We start from the raw sequence: 21932 nt of genomic DNA, 5'->3' as shown, positions 1-21932 counted from the left end.
GGAGTTCCTTCTTCCCTTCCTGGTTGGCTGGTGGCCCAGGTGATGGCCACAGTCTCTGGAAGGTCTCCTGCTGTAGGAGACGTCCCCCGCATGGAACCTGTCAACGTGCTGCCCAAGTAAAGCTCACTGTTCCTGATTGGGCCTAAAATCCTCAAACTCACCACAGCCTCTACTGCAGAAAGGGCCGCCAGGATGGAAAGGAAATGAAGAGACAGTGGTAGGACTTGGACATCGATTAGCTATGGTGGGAGGGGAGAGGGTGCTGAGAGGCAAGAAAAGACGAAGAGGCCTTTTGAGCTTAGTCTTGGGCACAAGGGTGGACCCATCACTGGGACAAGGGAGGTCAGTATTTGGGAGAAGGTGATGAGCTCTGCTTGGGATGTATTTAGTTTTTGATATTTGTGGGCCCCCATGTAGAAATGAGTTAGATGCTGATGCTGGAGCTCAGGAGAGACCTGTGAGCTAGAGGGAGATTTGGGTGTCAGCTGAAGACAAGTGGTGACAGAAGCCATTGGGAAAAGTGGCCCAAAGAGAAACGTGCAGAGTGGGAAAGAGAGGAGGGAAAGAGAGCCTTGGTGGAGAGAGGCTTTGGTGGAAGGGTCTGGCAGGGGGCAAGCCTGCAGAGAAGGCTCAGGGGGCATCCAGGGAGAAAGAGGGAAGGGAGAGCAGGTGTTGGAGAAGGCAGGGAGACCCTGGGAACACGAGAAGGAGGGAGACATCACTCTCATCAGTGCCGCTGAGCCGCAAAAAAGCCAAGCCTGGAGAAGTGGCCCCTGCATGTGGCAACAGCCTTGGCGGCCACAGCTTCCATGGCAACAGGGTGGCAAGAAGCACGATGAGTGAGCAGGACAAGAGGAAGGGGTACACAAAGAACAGGCAACTCTTTCAAGAAGTTTGCTTCAAAGGGAGAATCTGAATAGGACATAGCGAACCCTCCCCTTGGGTCCGGTCCCATCCCTCTCCTGGTTGTACCAGGTCATTCCCTTCCAACCTCCCCCGGTGCAGACCACAGTGGTGTCCACTCTGGATGCTGAACCAAACATTTCCTGTAGAGTCTGGAGCTGAGGTGATGGCACCAAATCTTCAGCTTTGTTCAACGCCCTCCCGGTTCCTAATTCCCACCTCCCCCATCAAATAGCATTAAGCCGATGTTTATCATACAGGTTGCCAGGACAACAGAATGTCAGAGCTCATATGCTCCATTTTGAGCTCATATCGTCTTCATTGGAAACAGGTCAGCAAGGAGGGCAAGTGGCTTTTTCAACCAAGTCTGGAATACTGACAGGTCTTGTCTAGCATGAGACCAGTCACTTCAGAAGAGAGTAATTCTCCTCCCCAAAAGCAATCATCGGATCACACAATGAATCCTCTAAAGCTCAAAGGCACGGGGACAGGCCAAGTGCTGAGCTCCTCAGAGTTCTTTTCTTCTTATCAGGCATTTGTTGGTCGCCTCCCCAATGTCTACACTCTTCTCTCCCTTTGTGGAGAACCTTGATTTGGTCATAACTGGGCATGTGACCTAGGGCAGGTCACTAGGGGAGAGAGAGAGACACTGGGTTTGTGCAGAGGCTCCCTGGAGCGTCCCCCTCTCCCCGTGAACAGCGTGGTAGGAGGTTGGAGGCCTGAAACCCCCAAATGTCACTGTGCTGTGTGGGGAGCTCAGAGCTGCAGGGCCCTGGAGTGGGCTCAACACCATGAAAAGCAAACCAGGAAGTCAAAGAAACTCGGTCCTCACACAGTCCGAGCTCCTGGGTCAAACTGCTCCATCTGATACGATTGTAGAGCCACAACTCATTCCATGAGGCCCAGGAGAGAATCCACAGCATCCCATGTGGTCCTATGACCTGCACAGAAAGAAGAGGAACTCCCACTAGAAGCTAGTAAGCCAGAGAGCTCCACCTGAAAGGCTGGAGACAACAACAACAAAACAGAAAGTTCTTAAAAGACATACACATACACACACACACACAGACTCACACGCACACGCGCGCACACACACACACACACACGGGGGCTGGGAAAGAATGCAAGAGGTGAACACCTTCTTAATGTAAAAATGAGCCAACTTCAGATCAGAAAAATGGAGGCCTCATGTTTCCAGAATTCTCTGCAAAAATGTCAAATCTCTGATCAATAACTTTCAAATGCCACAATCCGTGCGTTCAAATAATAATTCTTTGAAGACTTAGTAAATAAATATATTGACAAACAGATTAATTGCTAATCACTTCTCCGATATTGTCATTACTTCCAAACAATTAGATCCAAAACAAGGCAGTTTGCACCGGAAAGCGTCCCATTTCCCCTGGGCGCTGCTTTGAAAGTCCTCGCTCCTGCCTGGTTTGAGGCTGCTGCTCCCACGGCCACGCATTCTAGGGGCATCAAAGGCTCATGTTTTGATGAGAATTCAAAAGGCTTCTTGTCAGCTGGGATGCTGTGCTTTTTTCTGGGTTTTGTGTGTTTGCGTCTTTACCTTACCCACATGTTCTGGGCCTGTGAAAAATGTAAGCAACTGGCAGATGTGTCCTGAGAAACCGCTGGCATGACTTACTCAATTTGCAAAAATTGTAAATACAATGGAACTGGTGCCTCAGGCTACGACATCTACCCCTTGTTATCAGCTATCTCAGTGGAAACGATGCCAGAAGAGCTCTCTGTTTTGAGTTGCAGGCAGGTAACCACTGTCTACACCAATGGGCCCAGGGCAGGAACTGGCCCAACGGAGTTTTGTTTGAGCCCCGTTGAAGCTGGATTGTTTTCCCCCAAAACTAAGAGATTGCCACGTCCACATCTCACCTTTCAAGCCGAAAGGATCCAAAGACCAGACTTTTGGAGTCTAAGGTAGCTAAGGGAACACGATCTCAATTGTCACTCTAGGGCAGTGGTCCCCAACCTTTTTGGCACCAGAGATCAGTTTCCTGAAAGGCAAGTTTTCCATGGAGGGTGGAGGGCAGGGATGGTTTCAGGATGAAACTGTTCCACGTCATAAGGGGAACACAACCTAGATCCCTCACATGCACAGTTCACAATAGGGTTTGGGCTCCTATGAGTCTCTAACGCTGCCGCTGATCTGACCGGAGGCAGAGTTCAGGCAGTAACGCTTGCTAGCCTGCTGCTGTGTGGCCCGGTTCCTAACAGGCCACAGACCAGTACCAGTCCGTGGCCGAGAGGTTGGGGAACCCTGCTCTAGGGAGTAAAATTGATAATTTGGCAAAATCTATCCAAAATTAATCTGCACACACCTTTTGATTAATTCTTCTTCTCAGAACTTATCCTATGAATATACCTGCACACGCGTGACGTGAGACACCTGCAAGGATCTTCGTGGAAGCAATAATTCTACTAGCACCTTTCCGGTGCAGACCACCTTATTTTGGATCTAACTGTTTGGAAGTAATGACAACATTGGAGAGGTGATGGGCAATTAATTTGTTTGTCAATATATTTATTTACTAGGACTTCAAAGAATTATTTGAACGCACCGATTGTGGCATTTTAAAGTTATTGATCAGAGATTTGACATTTTTGCAGAGAATTCTGGAAACATGAGGCCTCCATTTCTCTGATTTGAAGTTAGCTCATTTTTATGTTAAGAAAGTGTTCACCTCTTGCATTCTTTCCCTGCCCCCATTGTGTGTGTGTGTGTGCGTGCGCGCATATGTGTGTATGTGTATGTGTGTGTGCGTGTTTGTGTGCGCGCACACGTGCATATGTGTGCGTATGTGTATGTGTGTGTGTGTGCGTGTTTGTGTGTGTGTGCGTGCGTATGTGTATGTGTATGTGTCTGTATGTGTATGTATGTGTGTGTCTGTGTGTGTCTGTGTGTGTCTGTGTGTGTGTGCGTGCGTGTTTGTGTGTGTGTGCGTGCGTGTGTGTGTGTGTGTATGTATGTTTTTGTGTGTGTGTGTGTGTGTGTGTGTGTGTGTGTGTGTTTCTAAGGAAATTTCACAGTTGTGGGGGTTGTTTCCAACTTTCCGGTTGGAGCTCCCTGGCTTACTTTCTATAATGCTTACATGATTTTTCTGGGTGCCAGGCCCTGTGAATGCCTTTGTATACATGAGCTCCTTTCATCCTTATAACTCTATGAGGTAGGTAGGCACTATCATTTGCTTCATTAAGAAACAAGAAGCCCGGTACGGTGGCTCACGCCTGTAATCCTAACACTTTGGAAGGCGGAGGCGGGCAGACCACCTGAGGTCAGGAGTTGGAGAGCAGCCTGGCCAACGTGGCAAAACCCTGTCTCTACTGAAAATACAGAAATTAGCCAGGCATGGTGGTGTGCACCTGTAATCCCAGCTACTCGGGAGGCTGAGCCAGGAGAATTGCTTGAACCGCGGAGGCAGAGGTTGCGGTGAGCTGAGATGGTGCCACTGCACTCCAGCTTGGGCAACAGAACGGGACCCTGTCTCAAAAAAAAAAACAAACAAACAAAGAAAGTTGCTGAGAGGCAGAGAGAGGGTAGAGAATCTGGCCAGTCTTTTTGTTTTTTATTTGTTTTGGTTTTGGTTTTTTGAGGCAGAGTCTCGCTTTGTTGCCCAAGCTGGAGTGCAATGATGCAATCTCAGCTCGCTGCAACCTCCGCCTCCCAGGTTCAAGCAATTCTCCTGCCTCAGCCTCCCAAGTAGCTGACACTGCAGGCACCTGCCACCACGCCTGGCTAATTTTTTGTATTTTCAGTAGAGACAGGGTTTCACCATTTTGGCCAGGCTGGTCTTGAACTCCTGACCTCAGGTGATTTGTCTGTCTTGGCCTCCCAAAGTGCTGGGATTACAGTGTGAGGCAGTGCACCCTGGCCAGTCATTTTTGCAGTGGCAAAAGACTAGAACCAAGCCAGTGTCCATCAATCGAGGAGTGACAATACAACCTATGGGCCAGCCACACGATAGAATGTGGAAGGACAGCACTTGAAAAAAACACAGCTCTTTATGTCAGAGAAGTTTCTCCAGACAAACTGTGTGTTAAGTGGAAAAAAACAAGGTACCAAACAGTACTCATGGTTTGCTACTGTCTATGAAGGCAAAGCAAATTATACATAGGGAAATATATACAGCATATATATATATATATGCATAGAAAAGTACATTTCTATGCTTTTCTATGCATGAAATATCTCTGAACACACTGGAGGGAAATGCTAATCATTTTGACTACCTGTGCAAAAGAAAACTGGATTGCTGAGGGTAAGATGGAATTTTTTACATTATAATCACTTTTATACTTTTTGAAATTTGAACCATATGAATGCGTTATGTCTTTGAATATTTTAACAGTTTTGTTCAGGTATACTTGGCATCCAATAAAATGTACCCATTTAAAGCGTATGGTTTGATGAGTTTAGCTACAAAGTTGTGCAACCATTGCCACAATTTAGTTTTAGAATACTTCCTATACCCCAAAAGCTCCCTGTGTTCACTGACAGGTAATCCCTCTTCCCACTCACAGCCCTGGCAACTATTAATCCACTTTTGTCTCTGCAGGCTTGAATGATCTAGATATCCATATACATGTGTAGATTTATGTATTAGTCTGTTCTCATGCTACTAATTACCCAAGACTGGGCAATTTATAAAGAAAAAGAGGTTCAATGGACTCACAGTTCCACATGGCAGGGGAGGCCTCACAATCATGGTGGAAGGTGAAGGAGGAACAAAGGCACACCTTACGTGGGGGCAGGCAACAGAATGTGTGCAGGGGAACTGCCCTTTATAAAACCATCAGATCTCGTGAGACTTATTCACTATCACAAGAACTGCACAGGAAAAACCTGCCCCCATGATTCAATTACCTCCCACCACGTCCCTCCTATGACACATGGGGGGATTATGAGAGCTACAATTCAAGATGAGATTTGGGTGGGGACACAGTCAAACCATATCAACAACAATATGGAGACCTTTGTGCCCAGCTTCTTTTATTTGGCATAATAATTGATAAGTCACCAATGTTATTATATTTATCAGTAGTTCGTGCCTTTTTATTCCATTGTGTGGGTGTCCTAAAGGGTGTTCATGCATTCACTAGTTGATGGACACTTAGGTTGTTTCCAGTTTGGGGCAATGACAAATAAACATTTATAAACAGGTCTTTTTTTTTAGGTAGAAATCTAGCAGTGGAATGAATGGGTCATATGGTGGTATATCTTAACTTTTAAGCAAACTGATGAACCAGGGGAGCTTGGTGGCTCACACCTATAATCCGAACACTTTAGAAGGCCAAGGTGGGTGGATCACCTGAGATCAGGAGTTTGAGATGAGCCTGGCCGACATAGTGAAATGCTACCTCTACTAAAAATACAAAAAATTATCTGGGCATGGTGGTGCACACCTGGAATCCCAGCTACTTGGGAAGCTGAGGCAGAGGAATCGCTTGAACCTGGGAGGTGGAAGTTGCAGTGAGCCGAGATCACGCCACTGTACTACGGCCTGAGCAACAAGAACAAAACTCCGTCAAAAAAAAAAAAATGACTCATTTTCAAAAGTGACTACACCATTTTACATTCCCATCAGTACATAGAGGATTACAGTTTCTCCACATCCTTGCCAAAACTTGGTATCGCCAGGTTTTTCATTTTAGTCATTCCATTGGTTGTGCAGTGGTATCTCATTATGGTATTAATTTGCCTTTTCCTAATGACTAACAGTATTGGGGATATTTTCTGTCTTCAAAACATAAAATGTAAAAGTTTGGCTCGGTAACAAATCGAAATTGAGAGATGTCACATAACAGTTAGGACCTCTGGTTTCTCTCCCCCAAAATCAGAAAAATCTACCACTTCTTTGGTCTACATTGCATGTATCCAGATCCAGCACCTCTTTTCCAGAACTCTCCATTCCTAATTTTTCTGATTTAGACAGGCAAGACCAATGCATATGCTGAATATCAGTAGCACCTTCAGTGGGGCCTGGGGTAGCATCTTTAAATCCACACACCAGTGGTTCCAAGTCAAAGATAAGAGCCTTCCTCTTACGTGGAACAAATGAAGTTATAAACGAGCTCAGGTGAGGTTCTACCACCCGATGGGTCTGCTGAAAATTTACCAAAAACATTTTGGTTTTCAGAGGTTTTGGAATCTGGAATCACAAATAGAAAGATAATGGGTGCACAACATCTGCTCCTTCTAGACAGTGTGTTGCTTTCCATATTCCCCGCAGTCCCAATGTCTAAGACCAGCCTGACCTGAGAGCATTTTCCCTTGTCCCTATGGTGCATGGTGTTTTGAGAGCAGGCTCATAGTTCATTTAAATGCATTTGTTTCCATTTAAATCAGCCAAAGACTGAGGTCAACTCAGCTCCCGCCTTGTGGCGCCGTTCCTGTACTTAAACACAGGCATGGAAACAGGCCTGAGCTCTTTAAAGAGCAAACAAACCTGTCCTTCTCCTAGCCAAGCTCACCCCGGCAATCCCACCGGGACCCCCTAACGTCCACTCCAGTGCAACAGGCCGGTTCCACATGCTAATAAAAGCTGACTGTTTCAAAGCCTGCTGGCAAATCTTATTAAAGTAATCCCCCTCCCTGAACCCAGATTATTACAGCCACCTTTATGGTAGAATAAAAATTAATTTTCTCAGCTATAATAAGAGCGATAAGAATGAATCACTTGGGACCAAATAAAGATTACAATTAGCTCCAACAGAATAAGTCTAAATTTAACGTAGGCCAGCAATTTATTTGCTCCTATTTTCTCTCTGGTGCCTGCATGAATGAGGCTGCTGGATCAGACCTCCTCGCCAGCTGGGCCATTGTTGATACAGTTACATGAGGGGCTCCAGCAGGACGGTGAGGCTCCAAGCCAGCCCCCAAAAGGCCAAAGCTCAGTGTAGGACCCAGAGACATCACAAGAGAGTCCAGGCAAGGGAGGCCAGTCCTTGTAGAAAAGGTGAATTGTGGTGCCCTAGACCGGTGGCTTCTTTTGTCTTTTTTTTTTTAAGGCAGGGTCTTGCTCTACTGCCCAGGCTGGAGTTCAGTGGCACAGTCAGGGATCACTGCAGCCCTCGACCTCCCAGGTGCAAGTGATCCTCCCACCTCAGTCTCCCAAGTAGCTGGAACTATGGGCACAAGCCATCACGCCCAGCTAATTTTGTTTATATTTTGTAGAGACAGGGTCTCACTATGTTGCCCAGGCTGGTCTTGAACTCCTGGACTCAAGCGATCCTCCCACCTCTGCCTCCCAGAGGGCTGGGATTACAGGTGTGAGCCACCGCACCTGGCCAGTGGCTCCCTTCTGATCACTGGACCTATGTGATAATTGAGCCCCTCGGTATCCATCCCCCTCCTGGTAACTGCACCCCAGTTTTTCTTTGGGAACTACCTTCTCCTCCCTCTCTCCCATGTTTCAGGCAGTGGCAATTCCACCCTCATTTACAAGAATGAGTACCTGATCCAAGCCCAGCCAATCAGAGACCCAATGTAGGTCAGCGGGAATAAGGCGTAGGATTTCTGCTTGAAACATGTGATGAGAATTCTTTATTGCCACTGGGCTTTACTATGGAGATATCTTATCCCCCATGTGAATGTGTAAAATTAAGCCAATCCTCAGAGGAAGTGCAAGACAAAGAAAGATACTGGATCCTGGTAACACTATTTGAACCCCTGGATCAAGCCATACCTGAAGCTGTAGCTCTCTGCTTTTCAACTACATGAGTCAATAGCATTCCCATTTTCCCTGTTTAATGTTTTCTATCTCTTGAAACCAAAAATGCTCTTACTAATAGAATCTCTTCTCAGGATTTCTAGACAAACCGTCCCATCATCAAACTGTGTCCTGTATGATAATAAAGGGGGTGTCTAGCTTTTTAGAGGGTTGAGAAAACAGGATTCCACCTGCCAGGACATGATATCCCAGATCTAGTTCTCAGGCAAATGAGAAAGAGGGTGATACAATGCTGAGATAATGTCCCATCAAGACCGTGGGTGCTCCCTCAGGGTTATCTGGACAAGAAGCTCTCAGCTTCCCATAGTACCTGGGGCTCTCATCTGTAAAGGGAAGAGTGGCCCCAGCCTCAGCTTCCCATTCCCTGAGATCTCCAGGTGTGGGCTGCCGGCTTCCTTAGACAATGTCCATAAATCCAAACTGTCTGGTGTCAAAAGCTTGAGAATTACTCCACCAACAAGGCTGCTTCCTCTCAATCAAAACTCAGGTGAGCCAGGAGTGTATGCATTCCTGTTACACTAATTGTTATGCAAGAGAAATTCTTGCACCCAGCGCATAACAAGTGACCAAGTGGACAGACCCCACTTTCATGACAAAAAGGAACATAAATGTTCCTGAAAAGGCTCTGCTTTGGGGACATCTCAGGCCAAACAGCTGCAGTATAGCAAGCACCTCTGTCCACTCTCTCTTGGTTTGGACACAGCCCCTGCCCTCTGGGGTCCAGCCTCTCTATCCTCAGAGAGAAAGGCTTACCCCAGATCAGAGGGTGGACAGGCTGCCCCCGACCCCATTCTGAGTCAACAAGAAGGAAGGCAGCCCAGCCCAGCCCTGAGGGGAACCAGAGAGTCAGTGCCCATCTCAGCGGGGTGGGGAGGGTAGTCTGAGGTCACCATCAGCTGTGGATCTGTGATGGGTCAGGGTTAGTCTGTAGCCACATGAAGGGCAGCAGGGTGTGTGGCCAGAGCAGAAGAGAGGCTTCCAGTCAGTGTGGCTCAAAACCAACCAGTCCTCCTGGGGTTTGAACATAAGATGGCAGCCTCGTTAACGTGGAGGCGTTGGGACCCATACTGGAGAGCCGAGTTCTCATTATTTCTCCCCTCATCCTCTGCCTGTCCCTCTAACTGTGTGGATGGAACGATTGTTCACTATCATCATTAACAGCATCTACTATGTGTTGTTCATAGTACACTGCCACCGGCTCTGAGCTAAACACGCTACATGTGCCACCATCTCTGCAAATCCTCCCACCAGCCCCGGGAGCCGTAGTCAAAGGGACAAAATTCTCCCCATTTTACAACTGAGGAAATTGACATTCAGAGGGGACACAACTCTTATCCAAGGTTCACCAGGACAAAACCAGGACCTAAGCCACCTCCAACTGATGCTCTTACCACTGGGCCACCTGCCCTGAAACCCAGGATTATATCATGGCCTCTGGGGACAACCGGGGGACCGCAGTGGGTCAACACCAGCAAGAGAGGTTAAGGACATCCAGTCCACTAACTTCCAGACTCATTTTTTTTTTAGCTATACAAACTGTTATTCAAATAACATTTTAATTGATTATGTAATATTTTTTACAAGAGGATTTTTATAATACAATGAATATACCTGGACCAACCATCCAAGTTAAGAAACAGGTCACTGCACATGGAATCAACCCAAATGCACATCAATGGCAGACTGGATAAAGAAAATGTGGTACACATACACCATGGAATACTATGCAGCCATGAAAAGGAATGAAATGTCCTTTGCAGGGATATGGATGGAGCAGGAAGCCATCATCCTCAGCAAACTAACACAGGATCAGAAAACCAAACACTGCATGTTCTCACTTATAAGTGAGAGCTGAATGGTGAGAACACACGGATGTGGTGGGTGGGGGATAACACACACTGGGGCCTGTCACAGGTGGGGGTGGGAAGGGAGAGCATCAGGAAAAATAGCTAATGCATTCTGGGCTTAATACCTAGGTGATGGGCTGATAGGCACAGCAAACCACCATGGCACACATTTACCTATGTAACAAACCTGCACACCCTGCACATGCACCCCAGAACTAAAGATAAAAGTTGAAGAAAAATAAATTCATTAAAAGTTCTATTTGAAAAAAAAAAAGAAAGAAAGAAAGAAACAGGTCACTGCCAACGCAGCTGAAGTCCTCTGTGGTCCCCCCCAACCACAGTTCCCTCCTGACCCCAGAGGTAAACCCTTTCCTCAACTTGGGATTCACCATGCTGTGAGTTTTTTTACTTGTATTGTAGTATATAATGCCTACATAAGGTAAGATACGTTGTATCATTTCTAGATTTTATATACTTAGTATTGTACTCTATGATTCTACAACTTGCATTTTCCACCCAACATTATGTCTACGAAAGTTACATTTATTGACACACATTGCCGTAACCCACTCACTTTGCTACTATTTGGTATCCCATTGTATGGAAATACCATATGGATCCATTCTCCTGCTGGAAGTTCAGGTTGGTTCCAAGTTTCTGTGATTATATACAATGTTTTAAGAAACAATTCTCACACATGTCTTCGTGTTTATATTTGCATTTCCACTTACCTAGGAGTGGAGTTTCTGAGTTGTTTAAGGGGAAAAAAACACCCTTACAGAGAAAGCTGATGAAGAGAACCACTGAGAGCTCCCCAGATGCAGCAAGGAGGGCAGGTCGGGGCCCCTCAAAGTCACACTGGCCACCCCTTCTGGCAGCCCCAGAATGTGAAGGCTCCAGGTGGAAGCCCCGCCCCGGAGGTCACTTGCCAACAGGTGGGAGACTCCACTAGGCTGATGATGGAGGAGGATTGAGATGATGAGGGGATCTGTCCCCACGTTGGGAAGGCAGCACTATCCTTTGATGATGACCCCCTCACTCAGGCCAGGACTCCTCACCAAAACCCAAAGTCCTACTCCGAGCCCTGGAAAAGGCAAGGACAAAAGACTGAAGGGGAGCACCCCCACTTCTCAGTTCTGCCCACTGGGAGAGCGCAGTGGATCCATGCTCCCGTTGCGTGGTGATCTTGCACAGCAGAGACTGATGGGCAGTGGAGACTCAGCCTTTTACATAGATGCACCTGCAGGAATGTGAAGCTGCAGGTGAACTTAAACAACCGTGCCTAATAGTCACACAGTGTGCACTCCGGGCAAGGTGCTTCCAATCACTTTCGGTGTACCAACCCATTCTAATCCTCTCAACAACCCAGGTTCTACGATCAGCTCCATCTAAGAAGGAAACTGAGGCACAGAGAGGGGAAGTCACTTGCCCAAGGTCAACAGATGGGAGTCTCCGCCTGGCTGATGATGGAGAAGGATAGGGATGACAAGGGGATCTGTCCCCAAGTTGGGAAGGCAGCACTATTCTTTGATGGGGAGCCCCCATTATGCTTCCAGCCCTCTCACCACCCTGCCAGGAACAAGAGGTAGGTGGGTTGTGGTGGGTAGGTAAAGAGAGAAGGCCTGGCCAAAGGCTCTGGCTGAGAAAGAGGAGATGTACTTATTTATGGGGGACCTTAGGGAAGTCACATCAGGCCTCCTGCCCTGCTTCCAATCCTCCCATGGCTCCCATCTGACTCAGAATAAAAGCCCAAATCCTCACGGTGGCCTGTAGTACGGTCTGTGGGATGGTCCTTCTCGCTGCTCTGTCCCCCTCGCTTACGTCACTGCAGCCCCCCACTTCGTGTCTAGTGGACATCTGGCACCATTCCGCCACAGGACCTTTGCGCTTCCTGCCCCCCATCTCCGGGAATGAGCTGCCCCAGGTCTTTACACAGTCAGTCCCTCCCGGTACTCAGACCTCAGCTGACACATCAACTCCTCAGTGCTGCCTTCTTTGACCACCTTCTAGAAAACAGCTTCATGGAAGCCAGGTTAAAGGTACACAGGGCCTCTCTGTACTCTTTCTGCAGCTTTTCTCTACATTTAAAATTGGTTCAAAATAAAGCATTTTAAAAAGGAAAGAAAATAACTCTTTAGCTTCGTGTATTGAGGAAAAGCAAGGTTAGGATGCCTGACATAGAGCAAAAGAAAGAGTGGAAAGAGACGCTGCTCAGAATCAGGGCAGGGGCAGGCCATGCAGCCGCTGCCCCTAATCCCCACCAGAAGGAGCTTGGATTTTATTCTCAAAGGGGCCTCAAGCAGGGCAGCAATGAAGCACATCAGCGATTGTCCTGTAGAGGAGGAATTAGATTTATCCTGTGTAATCCCTGGAATCTAGGATGGACTTGATGGGGAGGCAGGTTTGGATCTGTGTAGAAAGAATGTTCCAACACCTAAAGACAGAAGAGGAGGTAATGAGCCCTATTCCTCTGAGTTGGGCAACTTGAAGCTAAGGGAGTGCTTGTTGGAGAGAATATTCAGGGAACTCAGTATCCAGGACAAACTCTGCTACTCTAAGACCACCTGTGTCCCCAGAAAAGCCAGCCAGGTGAAGGGGATGCTGATCTTCCATTTCCACGACATCCGGGGGGTGGTGACCCGGGGTCCCCTGCCTGTTGTCCTAAGTACCTCCATTATAACCACCTCCAGAGCATCCTCAGTCTCTGGAGCCACTGCTGGGCAGACGTCAAGGGCTGCAAACTGCTGGTGTGCATGACAACAATTGGCCAAGTAGCAACTGCTATCTTTAGATGGGGAATGGGGTCTCCTGTTCACTCCAAGTCCCATCACCCCTTAACCACCAAGAGGCAAGTGACACAGAATCTGAGGCTCAAATCCCAGCTCTACTGCCTTCTAGTTGTGTGACCTTGACCAAGTGATGCCATCGTTCTGTGCCTCAGTTTCCTCATCTGTAAAATAAGGATCATGGTACCCACGGCATCAGGGCTATCGTGAGGATTGCATGAGTTAAGATGCACACAAGCATTCAGAGCAGTGGCTGGAAAATAATAACAGTGTTAACAATTCCTATTATTGGCCAGGCATGGTGGTTCATGCCTTTAATCCCAGCACTTTGGGAGGCCAAGGCAGGCGGACCACTTGAAGTCAGGAGTTCGAGACCAGCCTGGCCAACATGGTGAAACCCCATCTCTATTAAAAATACAAAAATTAGCCAGGCGTGGTGGTGGGCACCTGTAATCCCAGCTACTTGGGAGGCTGAGGCAGGAGAATCACTTGAACCTGGGAGGCGGAGGTTGCTGTGAGCCAAGATTGTACCACTGCACTCCAGCCTGGGTGACAGAGTGAGACTCCATCTCAAAACAAAACAAAACAAAACAAAATTTCTATTATTATGCACCTTCACGTAGACACAGCATCATCAGTTGGATTCACGCCTGTGCTGATTCCCTAACCCCTAACCTACTACCTTCTGTGCGTACGCTGCCTGGCTCCTGGCACTGGTGGAGTCTGCAAGCCCAGGAGGATGCCTTCTCGAGCCTGCCTAGAGCACACAGGAGAGGAAAAACCCAGAGCAGAGCACTAAATAAACCTGAGCAGCTAACCAGCCCCAACTCTGCCTGCAAGTGTAGACAGGCAAGTGCCCCCGGACTGCCCCCTCCAGCTCCAAGCAGCATCCGCAGACCCCCCCACAGGCAGCCGGTGCTCACCAGAGGCACTGTGCACAAAGAAGACATTTCTCAGCTAATTTTTATTCTAATTTCTGAAAGAACAAGGCCAGGCAACCTAGATAGTCATTAGCATTGAAGAAAGAAACATCTCATCCCAGTTCCTAACCCCTCAGACTTAGCTGAAAAATGACAGCAGCCTCTGGCAACTTCACTCATTTGAGCTGGAAGAAAAGATCTTTGTGCCTCCCTGGCGAGGGTTCACGACCTCTCGTGCGGTTCCCAGCTTAGAGAATTTGCCCCGTTCAAGCCCTGCTGGCTCAGTCTCTTCCAGGAAGAAGTAGCTGAGCCCCTCGGAGCCTGGGTGCAGGAAGCACCTCCTCAATGCAGCACAAGAGACCCCGGGAAGCCCAGCACCACCTCTGGGGCCCACAGGACCACTTTTCCCCTGTTCCTCGCCCTCGGGGCAGGAGGCAGCTTTGCCTTCCAAACCAGGCTTCTGAGCAAGGAGGAAAGAAAGAGCCTCCCATCTGCTGCCTAGAGTTGGTACTGAATCTCGGCAAAACCTCCAATTACTCTGGAGGAGCTATCGCTGCTGATCTCCACATCCCAAGAAGGTGAGACCTCGTTACTGTTTCCAGACGCCCACGCAGAAGTCAAGGCTGGTTTGCATAGGACTAGAGGCTGGGACGTGGCAGCCTGCACCTCGAATCGGAGCAAGACTTTCAGAGAAACAAAACATAATCAATCCCCTGCACACACTCAGCTAAGCTCTCTGCACACAAGTATACATGAGTTTGCACGCCACCCAGGCAGGTGCTGGATGACAAGAACAGAGGCCAAAAAAGATGCACTGATCCTGGGGATGATGATTTGAGTTCAATCGGTATTTGTTGAGAGCCTATCATGCACCAGAAGACAGAGACACAAAGAGATGTCCTGACAGAGAGGACGTCTGGCCGGACACTTTGGCGACACACAGGACTGGCTACGTCATATGCGGGGCCCCGTGCAAAATGAAAAGGCAGGAGCCTTTCATCAAAAAGTTTTAAGAATTTCAAGAGCATGACACAAAGTTTGGGGTCCTTCTGAGCATAGCATCCCCTGCAACTGCTCCAGTCCCATGTCCGTGAAGCCAGCCTGGGTTGCATGTGGCAGAAAATTAACCCAAACCACTGGAGAGAGGGGAGGGGAGGAGAGCGGAGGGGAGGGGAGGAGAGGGGAAGGGAGGGGAGGAGAGGGGAGGGGAGGGGAGAGGAGAAGGTAAGGGGGGAAAGGAAAGGGGGGGAAGGAGAGGGGAGGGGGAAGGAGAGGGGAGGGGGAAACGGGAGGGGAGGGAGAATGGGGAGGGGGTGGGAAATGAAGGAAGGGAGGAAGAGAAGGAAGAGAGAAAGGGAAGGAGGATGTAATCCCAGCACTCTGGGAGGCCGAGGTGGACAGATCACGAGATCAGGAGATCAAGACCATCCTGGCTAACACAGTGAAACACCGTCTCTACTAAAAAATACAAAAAATTAGCTGGGTGTGGTGGCAGGCGCCTGTAGTCCCAGCTACTCGGGAGGCTGAGGCAGGAGAATGGTGTGAACCCAGGAGGCGAAGCTTGCAGTGAGCCAAGATTATGCCACTGCAGTCCAGCCTGGGCGACAGATCGAGACTCCGTCTCAAAAAAAAAAAAAGGGAAGGAGGAAGGGAGGAAGGGAAAAAAAGGAAGAGAAAGGAGGGAGGAAGAGAGGGAAGAAGAGGAGAGGAGAGAGAATGGAAAGAAGGAATGAAAGAATTAAAGAGCAAGGAGGCATCAAGAAAGAGAAAGGAAAAGAGAAATATATGGATCATATAACTATCTAGGAATTGGTTCCATCTGACTGGACACAGGTTCAAATCATCCTCAAAACCAAGGTTTACTGACCCTCACTAGGTGTCAGCCACTGTTCTAAGAGATTTATATGTATTGACTCATTTACTCATCATCACGAGCCCCTGTCCTAGGTATTTCTATGTCCCCATTTTTAAGATGAGGAAACTGAGGCACAGAAAGGTTAGGCAGTTTGCCCAAGATTCCAGATTCAGTACGCAGCCACGCCAGGATTCAAACCCAGGCACCCTCACTCCCAGCTCACACGAGAGATGTCAAATAAAAATGCACACAGCCCACATCCTGAGCACGTGCAGGCTTCCAGAAAAGCAGGCGCTTTGGTAGACACATCCCGCGCCCGCTGTCTGCGGAGGCAGAAGGGTTAAAGGAAGAGCTCCCCGTTGGTTTAAGGTGTATTCATTAGGGACGGCCCATTCTAGACACCCTCACCCCCACCCTCTGTCCTTTCATAACTCCTCAATAGCACAGAAGACAACAGGATGGGGAAATGGCCACAGTATACAGAGCCCACTGTGCCAACTCTGAATCCTGACAGATTTCTGCAAGGTAAAACCTGTAGGAACAGCTCTTAGGGTGAGTGCATTTTAGACATTTCTCAGTGACTGTCCCTGAGTGGAATGCAACTATCCAGATACATTAGCTGTGCCATCCATCAGCCCAGCAGGCTCCAGAAGCAGAGGCCAACCTCCTCAGAGATGGTGGCGCTCAGCCTGGGACTCTCCAGAGGACGCTGGGACATCTACCCACAGGTCCCCAGAGGGCACCCCAGGAACAGATCTACAGCAGAGCTTTTCATTCTTAACGTGAATTTCTTGCTAACCTTTAAAAATGAGGAGTTCAAGCCCTGGCATCCTGAAGAAATGGCTGATCCCACATCCAGAGCAAGACATGTACCAGATGAATCTGGAGGATCTTGTGCCAAGATGTAGGAAAATGCTCTTACTGATGGGGATGCACCAAAAGGACATGCAAGGCAGCTGGAAGGAGCACCTGCTGGGCGACGATGGGATGATTTAGAGCATCCAAACAGCTAATGACTCCGTGGGTTGAAACCCATCAAATATGCTAAAATTCATGAGCTCACAGTGATACTAACAAACCAGCATATGGAGAGTCTATCGGGCTGTATTTCTGGTTTCTCTTGAAAACCTGGAAGATCTGAGAGCATTAGACCTACACTCTCATATGATGACAGTTGAATGGAGCTGGGAGCAGCTGTCCCCCTTGCAGGCAGGGCACAGGCTCTCCACTTTGCCACAGTCCTCACCACTCCCTATTACTGCACCGGAGAGAGAGTGCTCATTGTTTGTATATGAGCACCTGCTTCACTCCTTTATGCCATGTACCTGCTACTTCGGTCTAAAATAGCCTTCTGATCTGGAACATCCCTCATGTAGCAGTTCCTGGAGGTCAGATCTGGCCTAGCTTCTCTAGGCTGCTTCCAAAAGACCGATGATCAGAAGGAAATATCATGCTATTGAAAAACGATGGGCCACATTCCCCACCCAACCTCCCTGCGCCCGCCACACATCCTCTGGCCTGCCCGCTCTCTGCCGTTTGGTTGGGGTTCTGTACAGAGGGACAGTGGGCTATGATTTGCATTTTCAAAGGCTCATTCTGGCTCCTTGATGAGAACAGACTGGAAAGAGATAAGCATGAGAGAAGCAAGATGCTAGAAAGAGCTTCAGCAGATTCCAGGCAGGAGATAATGGGGCTTGGATCAGGGTGGAAGACAGAAGATGGGCCAGAACCCTGGGAATTCAAAGCTAGAGGTGGCAACTCACTGATGGATAGGACGTGGGATGTGAAAGGAAGAGAGAAGCTGGGATGACGTCAAGGTTTTCAACCTGAGCAAACTGGAAGGATGGAATTGCCGTCAGCTGCCACGTGTGTTCTGGGAAAGTATGATTTTCATGTCTACTTAAATTAATTGAAATCCCAATTAACTTTTATTTAAAATCACCATTCCCAAGCAGCTGTTGCCTGCCTCCCCTCATAACCTAGAATGAAAATGGCACTGTCTTGTAACGGTGACCCGGTTTCTCTATGACTAACAAACAGGGATGCCAAACGGGTTGAGTGCCAGCGAGCCAGGAGCATCCGTAAGAAAGAATCTCCCTTTAAAGGGCCACTGCTGCAGGATTCTTCTGCAAACCCCAGTACACACCCACCTTTTGTCATGCTCAATTATGTCTAAGAAGATGTGAGCAGTGTCTCAGTCCATCTTCCCAAAATAGCCCAGAAGAGCAAGCAGGAAATATTCCACCCCGAAAGGTCTTTCACTGAAGAGTTGCGAAGCTCTGGAAAACAGGTGCATGTAATTGAACAGCCTCGGACACCAGTACCCAGTGATGGGCCACTTGATGTGACATCGTATTTCATTTCTATAATTGCTCAGCCTGTGCCTTGAGTCAAGGAGACATCCTAAAACCGTTTCTCACATCCACACACCCATTAGCAGATGAAAGGGAGGTGCTCTCCCAAAGCCTCTAAATGTACTATGCCTCTCATTGTTCGGTAAGACCCACAACCACCGTGGGGGTGTTGCAGGGGGGAGGTCAGAGTGTTTCTCTGCGAGGCTGGCTGCTGTTGCCATGGTAACCAGAGGCCTACCAGAGGAAGCGGCCACTGAGAGACAGCCCCACAGGAGACCCGTGGCTGGAAGCTTTCCAAGTAGAGAAGTCTCACCTCCCTGGGGTAGGGGGTGGTTATGTAGACTTGAAGAGGGCAGTCTAACTCACATGCCTGGGCTCAAACCCGAGTTTCCCTGCTGATTAACTGTGTGAACCCTGGAGCTTACTCAAGAGCTCTGCACCTCAGCTTCCTCATCTGTAAAATGGGAGGGACCATGGGTGTAGCAGGGAGCTAAGGAGACAGGCAATGTGCCCAGCAAACAGGAGCCTTCAACAATCCTGCTACAATTCCCAGCCACTGTCCACACCGCCACCTCTGTCCGGGTCTCCCACAAGCCATGCCACTGCCCGCCAGGAGATCTGGCTGGACATGGGTGCGGGAAGAGCTGCTTTGCACAGTTTGTGATGGATGGTGTCTTCCAGAGGGTCATACCAGTAGATCCATCTCACATGACATTCTTTCCTACAAGGATGGGCCAACGTCCCTTCCCTTTGAGTCTGGGTGGGCCTGGGACTACAGGGGAAGGGACTCCATGGCCCTTGTGGGGCAGTCATAAAAGGAAATGCAGCTCCTACTTGGGCCTCTTGGGATGCTCACCCTTGCAACAGCTGCCATACTGCAAGGAAACCAAGCAGCCACAGGAAGGCGGTCATGGAGGTGTTCCAGCCACAGCCCAGCTGTGATCCCAGCAGACAGTAGCATCAACCCCCAGACATTCGAGTGAGCCCTGAGATGACTCCTTTGAGCTGCCTCGGATGATGACAGTAAGTGGAGCAAAGACAGCTGTTCCTGCCACACCCTGTTCCAATTCTAAACTAGTGAGCAAAATAAATGGCATTGTTCTTTTAAGTCACCAGGTCTTGGGGTAGTTCATTACACTGCAACTGTTCATGAGAACACAACTCTTAGAAATGTTAACTTTGAGCCTCACTCAAACTGCTCACTATAAAATTCCTTGAGGGCTCAGCCAGAGGACAGACTCTGCCAAGGAAGCACGTCTCCATTAGCCCTTCAGTGCTGGACCTGGAGGGGAGCGGAGGTGCTGACTTCTGCCTGTTGTAGTGTCCATTTCCCCCGAGAATGGAAATTCCAAGAGGACAAAGACCACATCTGAGTTTTCCCTGCCTAGGACAGAGCCTGGCATATAGTAGGTGCTCAGAAAATATTGGTCAAATGAATAAGAACATCAGATACAAAAAGAACAGAATAATTAAGATTCTAAAGTGTGGGAATGAATGTTTTCACCTGATGAGAACTAGTAGTAACCGCAATAACTAAACTAATAAAAGCGAGCTGCAAAGATCTAATCTTACCACCCCTAAAAGAACAAACATCTGGCAAGTAGAGGAAGGCAGATAAAGTGGTATTTTTCTTTTCAAGGCTGCTTCTGAGTCTATGAAAAGATAAAGAGCATCTTATTCCAAATAGCATATAAAACTGAAGGATTATTAAAATATATAATAAAGAATCTGAATATCTCCTGACCACAATGTTCAGTTTAGGATTAGTCATAATAGCAGAGAACTAGAATCAGTTTTAAAAGCCCATCAGGTGGAGAAGAGCTAAATAAATCATGACACAATGGACTATTACACAGCAGGTAAAAAGACTGAGGTAAGTGTAAATGCGCTAACATGATCAGGTCTACAAAATATATTGTTGGCTGGAAAAAAGCAAGTTGCAGAATACTATGTCAATATAACATTTAAATGAAAAAATTAAATGCACAAAAATAATATATTGTTCATGGTTCCACAAATAAGGAAAAACATAAAAACATTAAATTCATGATCGTATTTGCCTCTGGGAGAGGGGATGGAATTGAGGATGGTGAAAAAGAGAACTTCAATGTTTTCTGTAATGTTCGGGTCCTTTTTTACAAAATAATAAAAGACCTGCTGCAAATGTAACAAAATGTGAACAGCTGACATTTCTAGACGCAGAGTACACTGATGTTTGTTGTGTTACTCTTTGTAATTTTCACGTTTTTTTATGTCGCGAAATAAAAATTACAATTAAAAAAAAAGGTTTTTCACATCCTGCTAGTAGAACTGTAATTAGCAACCACATTTTAAAGTACAGTGTGCGATAATTTATTAAAATGGCAAATGCATAACCCCTTGAGCCCAGCAATTGTATGTCTTAATATTTACCCTGGAGAAAGGCTAAGCACTCAGGCAGATAACAGGATATTAGCCAAGCATTGCTCGTAATGGAACACACTTGGAGACAGCTTAGATGTCCACAAGTGGGGAATAGCTAAGGTGTCCAGAGCAGTTCCATATTCCAGAACAATATACAGCAGCAGCAAAGAACAGAGTGGATGACGTCTGTGAATTGGTGTGAAACCATCTTCAGGATGCACTGTTGAGGGAAAACAGGCAAGTTGCAAAAATATTATGTAAAGTATATCTTTGTTAAAATACTGTATTTTTCTACAGGTGAATATATATACACTCACATATATAACTATATATACTTATACTATAGTATACGTATATACGTATATAAGTATACTTAGTATACTTAGTATAAGTATACTATAGTATAAGTATATATATAGTTATACATATGTGTGTGTATATATATTCACCTGTAGAAGTATAAGTATATAAGTATATACTACAGTATATATATACTTATGCGTATGTATATACTATAGTATATATACACATAAGTATATATATATATATATGCACAAAAATAATATATTGGCATATAGTAGGTGCTCAGAAAATATTGGTCAAATGAATAAGAACATCAGATACAAAAAGAACAGAATAATTAAGATTCTAAAGTGTGGGAATGAATGTTTTCACCTGATGAGAACTAGTAGTAACCGCAATAACTAAACTAATAAAAGCGAGCTGCAAAGATCTAATCTTACTACCCCTAAAAGAACAAACATCTGGCAAGTAGAGGAAGGCAGATAAAGTGGTATTTTTCTTTTCAAGGCTGCTTCTGAGTCTATGAAAAGATAAAGAGCATCTTATTCCAAAAAGTATATATACTTGTAATATACTTGTATTATAAGTATATATACTTGTAATATAAGTATATAAATAAGTATATAACTATATATACTTATATTACAAGTATATATACTTGTATTACAAGTATATTACAAGTATATATATGCTTGTATTACAAGTATATATATGCTTATATAACATATATACACTTATATTACAAGTATAGACATAGATACGATCTGAAATAAAGAAAATAAAGGTGCAATAACTGTGGTTACTTCTGGAGAG

At 46.8% G+C, this 21932-nt stretch overlaps 1 protein-coding gene across 8 annotated transcripts in view; it reads right to left on the bottom strand.

Moving 5' to 3' along the window:
- TMEM132B (transmembrane protein 132B) overlaps positions 1–21932 on the bottom strand; it is a 507637-nt gene that overhangs the window by 327088 nt on the left and 158617 nt on the right. The window contains exon 1 of one of the 8 annotated variants that reach the window (XM_077955784.1): positions 992–1051. The exons of the other annotated variants lie outside the window; for them this stretch is intronic. Within the exon in view, the coding sequence (XP_077811910.1) occupies positions 992–1043 (52 nt within the window). The 5' untranslated portion in view covers positions 1044–1051. Of the gene's footprint in view, positions 1–991; positions 1052–21932 lie in introns of those variants that run through there. 8 annotated transcript variants of the gene reach the window in all.

This window comes from Macaca mulatta, chromosome 11, assembly GCF_049350105.2.
Source record: "Macaca mulatta isolate MMU2019108-1 chromosome 11, T2T-MMU8v2.0, whole genome shotgun sequence".
Classification (NCBI taxonomy): Eukaryota; Metazoa; Chordata; class Mammalia; order Primates; family Cercopithecidae; genus Macaca; species Macaca mulatta.
Note: the sequence above shows the minus strand (reverse complement) of the source record. Positions and strands in the feature narration are given on the sequence as shown.